This window comes from Procambarus clarkii, chromosome 54 (genome assembly GCF_040958095.1).
Source record: "Procambarus clarkii isolate CNS0578487 chromosome 54, FALCON_Pclarkii_2.0, whole genome shotgun sequence".
Lineage (NCBI taxonomy): Eukaryota > Metazoa > Arthropoda > Malacostraca > Decapoda > Cambaridae > Procambarus > Procambarus clarkii.
Window position 1 is genome coordinate 16,026,903 of NC_091203.1, and position 11,863 is coordinate 16,038,765.

Genomic DNA, 11,863 nt, shown 5'->3' on the forward strand with positions numbered 1-11,863 from the left:
GGTACCATTGGAGGCGAGTATGTACTAGTCTTTCCATGACTTTACTGAGACATGATAGTAGGGAAATAGGTCTATATGACACAGGTTGGGATGGGTCTTTTCCTGGTTTAAGGAACGGAAGAATAATACTGGTCTGCCATTGTGAGGGAATATTTCCGTGAGTCCAGCATAGGTTGTAATAGTTTAGGAGAGTACTATGTGCAGTTGATGAAAGATATTTAATGAGTTCATATGGAATTCCATCCTCTCCAGGTGCCTTGCCAAGAGGTAGGCTGGTTAAGGCTAATTGTAGCTCGCTTAAGGTGTACATGTTGTCGACGCCGGGCATGGGTAGCAGTATGGCACGGTCAATTTCTTGTCTGAGGGGGAGTTCTTGGGCATGAAAGAAGGGTGTTGAGAAGGTAACTAAGACATTCAGCAAGAACATTTGCATGCTCCCGAGGTGTTTGACAGAGTGAACCGTTGATCAGGGGAAACGAAGGGAATGTTGGGCGACCTTTAATGCTGTTAAATGGTGCCCAGAGTTTTGAATGTTTCGTAGTGGGTGTGAGGCTATCACAAAATTTTGCCCATGATAATGCTTTGCTGACAGTATGGTTTTTTTGGCTTCTGCTGTAGCCCGCCGGAGATTAACCCAGTTCTGTAGGGAGGGTTGACGTCTGTTTTTGTATGGCTCGTCGGCGTAAAGCGACTCTTCGTGCACATTCCGCATTCCACCACGGTTTAAGTGGTTTGTTGGACCTATGTCCTGAAGTTTTTTTGAGCATTTGGGTGGCTGCAGAATTTATGGCCGAGGTGATTGTGGACAGTCGCGTGTTTGGGTCTACATCGTCTGTATATGGCAGAGACAGACAGTATCAGCCCATTTTTTCTTATCTAGTTTCTTAATGTTCCACTTGGGGAGCGTTAGGGGGTGGGTTGGTGGCTGAAAGTTAGTAAATTTTATAATGAGGGGTTTGTGGTCACTTCCAATATCTGATCCAGTATGAAACTGTAGTTCATGTTGAAAGTGTGCAGAGCCAAAGCAGATGTCCAGTGAGGCTTCATAATTGGTTCTGTCGTTAAAGTAGGTTGCAAGGTAGGGCGGCGAAAGAAGAATATATGGTGTAGTGTCTAAGTAGTTATATAAATCGGTGCCTGCAGTATTTTGGGTACCTCTACTCCATGTGGGGTGGTTTGCATTGAGATCACCTGTAACAATGATCGGTTGCCGTAATTGGTTAAGATAGAATTCTAGTTCATTTAAATTTATTGTGCCACCAGGGTTGTATATACCCAGAAAGGTTATGCGTGTACCATTGTAAGGTATTAGGCATGCTAAAATTTCTAGTTTACCGTTCACAAAATGTGTAAGCGTTACAGGTTTACATGTCATGTTACTCCGTGTTAGGAGGAAAATAGCACCACCCATACGGTTTGGTCTGTCCAGTCTCTGCATCTGAAATATTTAAAAATAGGATTTTGTTTGGGAGTGAGCCAGGATTCGGTTATGAAAGCTAAGTCCGGTTTGGATGAGTAAAGGAATTGTTTAAGTTCTGTGAGGGACATTTTAATGCTTTTTGCGTTCCAAGTCATGAAGGTTAGGGGAGCCATTTAGGATGTGTGGGGTATGGATGCGTCTGTTTTCCTTGGCATGCCAGTAGTAGTACATGTTGGATACCTAGATGTGGATGTGGGCTGTGTCTTTCTCTTGGTACTGGCGGCTTGGGTTTGTGGCAAGTCAGCCTGTGGAATGATTTTGGTAAGGCGTGCTAGGGAGTTATGAGTTTTTCTATCATCTGTTCAAACAATGTGTCCAGCAATGGTGGCTTTGTTTGGGCGGATGTCAGTGTCTGTAGCTGTTGATGGGATGTCTTTTGGGTCAGCCTCAGGGGTGGGTTGCGTTACTTGTGTAAAAAATTTAGAAGTAGGTCCAGCGTCTTTTCTAGTGCATTTTCGATGCGTGTGACAAAAGTTTCAACTAGATCAGGAGTTGTGCATTTTGTGAGATGGTTGGACCCTGGGGTTGTGGGAATGTCCGACAGATATATCAGGTACACGCAAAAGGTTGTGGTTGAGTGTGAGGTAGTGTTTGATGATGGGCTGTGTTAGGTTGTTTCAGTGCACTACTGTATAGCAGGTTGTTGGTAGGGAGAACCTTAGTTTTTGCTGCTGCTGCTATGTATGAAGGACATTGTTTGAATGTAATGTTGTGATCGCCACCACAGTTTGAGCAGGTAAGTGTATCTGATGTACATTCTTGCGTGTAATGGGAACCAGAGCATTTCCCACATTTAATGTCTTTGGTGCATCCTGTCCAGGTATGGTTAAAGCCTTTACATTTAAAACACTGAGTGGGACGTGGTATATACACCTCTAGTTTAGGGAGGAAGCCGTTTAACTAAATCTTCTCAGGGGGAATGTAGTCTAGAAAGGTAAGCAGGGCAGTGCCTGTATCACTCAGTTCTCTCTGTTCTTCGCATAAATTTTTCGATTCCATGGATCGGGATGTCATGTGTCGCAAGTAAGTAAGTAATTATCAAAGAAGGCACCAAACCGGGAAGGCTATGTAGCACCATCAAATGCGCAAAATAATCAGAGGGCGCTAAATATCACCAAGGATGCCAATACGAGAACAAAAACGCATAAGGCGAACGATATCAAAAGTATCCGAGTCACCAAGAATTCTATTGAGGGACAGGTGACCGCGAGGGGCGGTCGGAAAGCAAGACACACGCTCGTCCTGCAAGTCAGGACATTTAAGAAGGACATGCACGACCGTAAGAGGGACAATGCAACTAGGACAATAAGGAGCAGGGCGGCGCTCCATCAAGTGACCATGGGTTAAGCGAGTATGGCCACTCCGCAACCTCGCCAGAGCTGTTTCCCACCGCCGGTTACGGTGGAAGGAGGACGGCCACAAGGAAACACAACATTTTAGAGTACGGAGCTTGTTACAAGTAACAGACAACCAAGAAGCCTGCCAACGGGTAAGGACTGAGGAATGGATAACCGGGTAAAAGTAGGAATACGGAATGCCTTTACGAGAGACGGGACAAGAGCGGACAGCTTCCTTGGCGGCAGCATCCGCACGCTCATTTAAAGACACACCAATATGGCTGGGAACCCAACAAAGCTCAACTGACTTAAATTTACTGTGAACAAGAAACAGCCAATGCTGGATCTCGACAACTACTGGATGAACCGGATTAAAGGACCCGAGAGCCATGAGGGCACTACGAGAGTCAACAACTACAAAGGAAGACTGACAACGAGAAAACAGGAGACGAAGAGCATAGAGAATAGCATAAAGTTCCGCTGTAAAGATGCTAGTCTCCGGAGGTAAGCGACACATAAATGCGATCAGGAAAAACAACAGAGTAGCCAACACCGTCCGCCGACTTTGACCCATCGGTGAAGACAGAAACGGAGCGGGAGTGAGAAGAAAAGTGCTCAAGGAAAAGGCGTTTTAGAACTGTAGGAGGGGTAAAAGCTTTAGTGATACGGGTCAAGGAAGTACAAAACCGCGGAAGAGGGACTCTCCATGGGGGCAAAGAAAGAACAACACGAGAAGAAACATTAGAAACACAAACGGAAAGAATCCTGGAGGCGAGATAACCGGACAGAAAGAGGGAGGTGGTGAAGAGGAACAGGAACCGCAGGCGGGGTAAAAGTTGAAGCACGACAGAGGCGAGAGGAAGGATGTTGTAAGGACCGCGCAAGATAGCGAAGACAGTAGCGATCACGGCGGTCTTGGAGAGACAGGAAGCCAGTGTCAACATACAAGCTAAGGACGGGAGTCGAACGAAAGGCACCAGAACTGAGGTGCAACCCAGTATAGTGCAAAGCATCAAGACGGCGAAGAGTAGAACGAGAAGCAGTCGAGTAAGCAGGGCAACCATAATCGAGCTTAGACAGGACAAGAGAAGAATGTAAAGCAAGGAGAGTGCGCCTATCTGCCCCCCAGGAAGTATGGGATAAGACCCGAAGGAGGGTAAGGGCCTTGGAGCACTCAACACGGAGGTAAGAGATATGGGGAGAACAAGACAAACGAGTGTCAAGGAATAACCCCAAAAGCTTCGCGGAATCTTTGTATTCAAGGGATGACCATAAAGTGACAAAGAGGGACGAAGAACAACCCGTTTCCGCGTAAAAGTCATGGCACAAGTCTTAGAAGTAGAGAACTTGAAGCTATGATCGGTGGCCCAAGACGACACGGCATCAACTGCAAGTTGAAGCCAGCGCTGAAGGAGAGGCGAATCATCACCCTGACAGCAAAGGGTAAGATCATCGACATAGAGAGCGGAGAAGACACCAGAAGGAAGAGAGGAAAGAAGACCATTGAGGGCAACCAGAAAAAGAGTAGTGCTCAGAACACTACCCTGGGGCACACCTTCGTATTGCTGAAAAGAGGCAGAGAGAGCAGTACCAAGGCGCACCCGAAAGAATCGACGGGAGAGGAAGCTGCGGAGAAAGAGAGGGAGATGACCACGAAGGCCAAAAGAATGAAGTTGAGATAGAATATGATATCGCCAAGAGGTGTCGTAAGCCTTTTCCAGGTCAAAAAGGACGGCAACAACGGAGGTCTTCGCAGCAAAAGCAGTACGAATATAGACCTCCAAGTTCATCAGGACATCTGTCGTGCTGCGGAACGTGCAGAAACCAAATTGAGAAGGGGAGAGGAGGTGATGGTGTTCCAGGAACCACATCAGACGAACGTTAACCATACGTTCAAAGAGTTTGCAGACACAACTTGTGAGAGCAATAGGGCGAAAGTCCGTAGGGGAAGTACCCAGAGACCCCGGTTTGCGAACAGGGAGGACAACGGCATCGAGCCAGTCCTCAGGGACTGACGACGACTCCCAGATCCGATTATACAGACTCAGTAAATACCGAGACGTGCACGGAGGGAGATGGCAAAGCATCTCATAATGAATACCATCGGAGCCCGCCGCCGTAGAACCGCAGAGGGCCAGGGCAGAACGAAGTTCAGAGAGAGAGAAGGGATCATTATAGGGAAGCTGAAGACGAGTGCAGAAATCTAAAGGACGAGACTCAAAGACAGGTTTACGAAGAAGAAAAGATTGGGGAAGATGAAGACCAGAGCTAACAGAAGAAAAGTGGGAACCCAATACGGAAGCGACCTGCAACGGGTCCGCCACAAGAGTATCATGGAGGTGAAGGACCGGTGAAACATCGGGAACGAACTTACCCGCTATCTTGCGGATACGCTTCCAGATCTGGGCCAGAGGAGTTTCGGACGTAATTGTCGAGACATAAGATGCCCAACATTCACGTTTAACCGTGCGGATGGCCCTACGGGCCACCGCACTCGCTTTCCGAAAGAAAAGAAAAGAATCGGTCGTCTGCCTATGGCGGTGCCTCTTACAGGCTGCACGCTAACAGCGGACAGCCCGAGCACAGTCTGCATTCCACCAGGGAACGCACTTCCGTGGACCCCGAGAGGGAGAGCGAGGGATAGAGCGGAGGGCAGCGTTTAAGACAGTGTCATGAAAAAGGAGGAGAGCGAGAGAGAGAGGCAGAAGGGAGAGGTCAGAGAGAGTAGCACTGAGGGTAAATAGGTTCCAGTCCACCTTAGCAAACTGCCACCTAGGGAAAGAGAGGGTAGGGCGAAAAGAGAAAAAGGAAACAAGGATGGGGGAAATGATCACTCCCATGGAGGTCATCAAGGACCTGCCACGTGAAATCTAAATAAAGAGAAGAAGAGCAGAGAGAAAGATCAAGACAAGAAAGGGTGCAAGTCAGAGTCCAAATGAGTGGGCTCACCAGAATTCAGAAGAGACAGGGAAGAAGGAGAAACGGCTCAAGAAGGCGACCCCGGGTATTCGTCAGACCGTCACCCCAAAGAGAATGACGACAATTGAAGTCACCCAGCAGGAGCACAGGCTCCGGCAAGGTGTCAAGGAGGTGTTTCAAATCAGGAAGAGAAAGCGGGACACTCGGGAGGAGATAAATGGAACAAACTGTGTACAATGGAGAGGCGAAGGAAAAAGTAAAGGAACAAAGGGAACATCAGCACGAATCAAGAGAGCAGAAGAATTAGAAGCCCCAGCAACGGCTGGGGGGGGGGGAGAAAAAGGAATAGCCACGAAAACGACCAGGACGAGCACCAAGCATCGGCTCATGGAGACAGACACAGAGGGGCGAAAACCGCGAAATCAGAAGTTGGAGTTCGAGGAAATTGGCGTAATAACCTCGAACGTTCCATTGAAGAATGGACAACGACGAGAAGAGAAAGGACAAAAACAGAGAACAAGGAAAAAACATAGGCGAAAGAGCAACAGAGCACGTTAAAGAATATCAGGGTCGGGATCAGGGTCAGCAAAGTCATGGTTAGGGGGCATGGGTAAACTGAGCAAAGACGGAGGGAAGGAAACGGGAGAACAGATGAGAGGTGGGCGGGCGGGGTCTGGAGGAGGAGGAGGAAGAGGAGAAGGAGACAACGGAGAGGAGCAGTTAAGGACAGCAGCAGGAAGAGGGGGGTAGAAAGAGATGAGCGAACCTCAGCAAGGGCAGCAACCGAGAGGGAAGCGGGGGCTAAAGAAACCTCCATAGCAGGAATGGGGCGCAACCACCGAAATGGGAGGGGAAGGAGCGAGAGAGGCAGAAGTAGGGGCCGAGGAAGAAAGCGAAACCTCCTTATCCGCCATGGAGGAGGAAGGAGAGGAGCCAGGCTTACGCTTCTGACTTAAAGAGACAGGTGTCCCAGCAACCACGTACTGGGCAACGGATTCTAGCGTCTCGGCAGGAGAAGCCGAACGAGAGCACACATGACAGCCGTTTGGAGAGCGATGGACATCAGCCCGCACCAACAGGCGGCGGGGAGAGTCAAGAGATGGAGGGGAAGGATGGGAAGGAGGAACAGAGGGAGACGAGGAAGAAGACACAGGAGACACGACAGACCGGGTAGAAAGAAGGGGAACCCCAGACAGAGGACCAGGAGGTGGATCCTTCGGGAGAGAACCCAAAGGAACAGAGGAGGGGGCAGTGGGCGTATCAGGGTCCAAGTGTAACACTGTAAAAGTGTTTGGTTTAGTTGTATTTAATACATACATAGAGTACATGAGTCACAGACAGGGATTTGAGAAGGCGCCAGCTTGGTCGGCCTGAGTTTCACACCTCTAAGAGTTAATGACCCCAAGTGACCTGAGGTCAGATCATGTGAATTTCACCTTGCTTCTGCTAATCTTATAATTGGAGCCTGGTAGCCTTCAAACATGCCGACGTTTAAGGAGTGGCTTGGTAGAGAGCCGGAGGCTATCTACTTGTGGGCGGAGTTAGCTACTAGGTTCCCCAATATATACTCTGAGAGCTATCGATTCGAGAGCATTAACAAGACAGAAGACCAGGCAGCAGAGCAGGAGGACAACAGCCGAGACAGGCTGTCGGTCGGACTGGGGTGAAGCTGCCTGACAGCTGCAGACTCATCCCCCCCCTCCTCTTAATCCAGCTATAGGCAGACACTTTGTGAGTTGAGCATTAAGGTGACTGGGTCGTGTTTACATATGTTGTGTGATGATCAGGGGCAGTCAGTTGTAGGGTTCTCAAATTCTTGGCTGATGACTCACTTTGAATATTAATCTTGAACGTTTGAATTGCTTAAAGTATGATACCTCATGAAATATAATTCTGAATTTATTATTTAAATTGTCTCTGTTCCCTAGAGTTTTGAGTTGCGGTGAGAAAGCCTCTGATTACTGGTTTCATGATTTAATGAGTACATGATAAAGATGGGACATACTAATAATGACCTCTTGATAACATCTTTTGAGAATATTGATACAGACAAGTTCCATTCCTTGTCTTGTATGTAATGATCATGAATGGATGGTGGCAGCATTTCGTCTTCTATCTACTCTTCTACTATCTACTCTTCTACTTCTACCTATCTACACCTCTCCCTCCACCCCTCTCTAAACTCTCACTTTCAACTAATGACCCTCCTCGCTCCTCCCACCTCCCTACCTCTCACCCCAAACCCTCACCAATTACTTCACTATTCATTTCTTTCCTTTCGTTTTCTCTTATACGTTTGTGGCAGTGGAAATGTATTCTACAGTTCTCTCTAGAGTTTCGGGTAGCTGATCAAGTTACGGCGCCTTGTAGTCTTAGCACCTAGGTAGTCAAATACCTAGGTTACAAGGTGTTGAACGAGAGAGGCTGCCTTAGGAACTCTGGAGGTGCTCTAGAATAGCTAACTGGGGACGGGTTAACGGACTAGAGAGAGCCGTTACCCCCGGCCTCGTTAGTTAACGGGGGGGAGGGGGGTGGAATAATGGACAAGATAGAGTTATTTCCCCCACCCCCCGTTACACAAGGCCCGGAAACGGTTGTGAGTCTGAGGAAGGCGGGAAGGACGAGGAGAGGAAGAGCGCAACACGCGAGCATAAGAGATATTAGCATAAGGCGGGAGCCGGCGAACCTGGCGTCTCGCCTCAGGAAAAGATAAACGCTCCCGGTGCTTCAAGTTGAGGACGGTTGCCTCAAGCTTGTAATGGACACACGCACAGGAGAAGGTAGGATGGGCCTCACCGCAGTTCAGGCAACGAGCCTGGGGAGAAGTGCACTCCGACTTAGAGTGACCTTCGCCACCACACACAGGACAGAGAGAGACAGTCGCAGAGAAGCGGAGGGCACCATGCCCAAACCTCCAGCACTTGTTACAAAGTCGAGGAGAAGGAATATACTCCTGGACAGAGCACCTAGCACCAGCAAGAATGACAGGATGGAAGGGTCCTACCATCAAAGGTAATCTTCACAACCCGGAGGGGTTGACGGCGACTACCACGAGGGGGACGAGTAAACGTGTCCACCTGGAGAATAGAATGGTCCTGGGCAGCAAGGATATGTCGAACATCGTCGTGGCAGTCGCGCAGGTCCCGAACACCGGTCGCAACATGGGGCGGGAGCAGAATAGTGCCATCACTGGCATTCAACCGAGCGTTCTTCGAGACCCGAACAGGGGTCTCGCCAAGGCAGGATAAGGCAGCCAAGCAGGAAGCAGCATCCTGAGAAGGAGCAGCAACGACACGTGTACCAAGACGAGTGGGGTTGAAAGTAATGGAGGCATCCACGGAATCAACGAGATGTCGATGGAGGGAGAAATCGTCAGGAGGCGCAGAATCAAGAGGGAGGAGATCAAAATATTTGGCCCACGAAGCGGGACCAAACAAGGCTTGATAGGTAGCAGAACTGGAAGGAATCGAGCGAGGGCGGCCGTGACGTGGACGGCGGTGAGAACCCCTAGAGAGAGGGGTTAAAAGGCGCAGTAGTTACAACTAGAGAAGGAGCCGCGCCAGGGGACGAGGTAGTCACCACTGGGGGCTTGGGGCTCGACCCAACCACAGAGGAGGGAGGGAAGCCAGGGGAAGGAGTCAGAGAGGCCAAAGGAGGAGCAAGGTCGGGGCCCAATGCAGCGGAGGCTACATAGCCCGTCTTCCAACACGGACCGAGTCGGGGGCTTGGTCGCCCACCCCACGAGCCTGAGAAGGTAAAGCAGAAATAGCCGAAACAGGGGTCATCATCATTACGAAAAAGAAAATTCATTCACGAATGTGCCCCCACACCCACCATGGAGCCACAATTAGAGGCAGGACACCCAACAAGAAGCTATCGCCGATCTTGCCGGGGCCTCCCAGGGGTGCGTCGTGAGTATACACCCCACAAACGCCACCTTAAGAAACCGACAGTCCGTCGTGATCGGGTTCAGTTTCTACAAGGCAAGTTCTACAAGTTCTACAAGGCACGTTCTACAAGTCTGTTCAGTTTCTACAGTTTCTACTTTCTCTCTTTCTACAAGGCTTCCTTTCTCGTCGTTTCTTTCGAGTGAGGCTTGGTACCACTCTCTCTGCCCCTTTTCGGCAATACATGAGTGTACTCCAAGTTAATGTTCTGAGCACTTTTCTTTTTCTAATAGCCCTCAATGGTTTCTTTCCTTCCAGCGCCACCCTGCTCCTTATTGTCCAAATTGTATTGTCCCTCTTACAGTTATGCATATTCTTGATGAATGTCCAGGACGAGCGTGTTTTCCGACCGTCCCTTGCGGTTGCTTGTCCCTGTTACGAATCTTACTAGGATTCTAACATTACTCTTGATTCTTATATTACTTTATTGTCTTGTTCTATAATTAATATAGCATCCAGTTGTATGATATGAGATTCTTGTATGTTATATATTATAGCATGCTGTAGTGTGCATGAGTTGCATTATATTGTATGAGGCTTTTGTGCTAGATTTCTCATGTGGTTTCTCCGTGTGGACGGTTGACCATATTTGGATGTGTCCAGTGTGGGAACATTGTTGTCAAGCGAGTGTTTATAGTTCAACCTTGATTAATTCTTATTATTGTTTGCCATTATATTATATTGAGTATTGTACCAGTATTTAATACTCTTAAGATTAATAATGATTTGAATATTAGTACTACATTTTGTTAGTAGAATTTCTACAATGTTTATGTGGATGTTTAGTTGTTATTATGGTAGACGCTTTGCATTGCGTTTTGCAATGCCATTTGCAAGAAATAAAATGTTATTTTCTTGGTCCACTTGTGACATTTCCTGGCGAAATGGTAATACTTTACCATTTGATCAAAGTGGTCAACACCCTTCATGAACTTATTGTAGTCAACAATTGCCTGTGGTTTGTTCACCACAACCTGCTGTAGTCTTACTCTTCCATCTGGCCTGCGAACTTGTTTGCTTTTCTGAACTTTCTTTGTGTCTGCATTGTGTAGGTTGGTAATCATAGAGACAACTCGCTTGTCTTTCCACAGCAGAATGAAGGTGTTGTCCTTGCGGCGGTAGATTGTGGTATCCACATCAATCTTACTCTTCGCTATTTGTTGCAAGTCTTTTGGGCCGCCACGTAAGAGTCTAATTGTTCCACAGGTGTACACCCCCACTTCTCGCAACTTCTCTGTAAGGGTAACTGAGTTGTAATAGTTATCCATATAAAGGTGGTGCCCCTTGTTCAACAATGGCCGCATCAAACCAGTAACTGTTTCAATGATTGTTCTACCAATGCCAGAGTAAACCTCAAATGAATAAATGTAGCCAGATGTTGATTCGGCTAGCATATAAAATTTGACGCCATATTTGTCTGGTTTGCTTGGATTGTACACTTTGAACGACAACCGGCCTCGCCATGCCATTGTGCCTTCATCCAAACACAACTCTCTAATTGGGTAATAAACTTCTTGAAAACGGTGTCTTAGGTAGTCCATCACTGGTCTCACTTTGATCAATTTATCTGTATTGTCCACTGACACCGCATTGCTGTTGAACGCATGAAAAAACTGACCTATGTGCTGAAACCTTCTGCTCGTCATAAACATGTTGAAGAATCTTGTATGCCATGGTTTATTTGTCTGCCAATACATGCGCATAGTGGGGTTTTTGGTTACTCCCATCAACATACACAGTCCTAAGAATCTTGCCATTTCTTTCAACTTCACCGGTTTCCAAATATCATCAACATTTTCTTTAGCCAGGTTGAATATTTGTAAAGCGTACAGATTTGTTTCATATGCCAAGTAATGAATCAACGCACGAGTAATAAACAACTGAATATATCCAAGTGCATTAGTTGGTTTTGTAATCATTAGGCCTGGGCTTCCAGTAAAATCATCGAACACTGGTGGAATATTGTCCTCAAGCCACCCAACACTGGCCCCAGGCTAGCGAGTACGTACTGGACACGTACGCTTGCAAGGAGGCTGGGGTGCCTCATCTTCGTCACTAGGTTCATCCTCACCTGATATATCAAAGCTAGAATCACTACCACTATCAACAAATGGGGTTATTTTCAAACGACGAGTAGGATGTCGTTTACTTAGCTGGATTTTAGGAGTGCACGCACCACG

At 47.7% G+C, this 11,863-nt stretch overlaps 1 protein-coding gene across 1 annotated transcript in view; it reads right to left on the reverse strand.

The window, feature by feature from the left end:
* LOC138352697 (piggyBac transposable element-derived protein 4-like) overlaps nt 1–11,602 on the reverse strand; it is a 50,795-nt gene extending 39,193 nt beyond the window's left edge. Inside the window, exon 1 of the mRNA XM_069305277.1 lies at nt 10,673–11,602. Within this exon, the coding sequence (XP_069161378.1) occupies nt 10,673–11,602 (930 nt within the window). The remainder of the gene's footprint in view (nt 1–10,672) is intronic.
* Nucleotides 11,603–11,863: the final 261 nt, after the last annotated feature.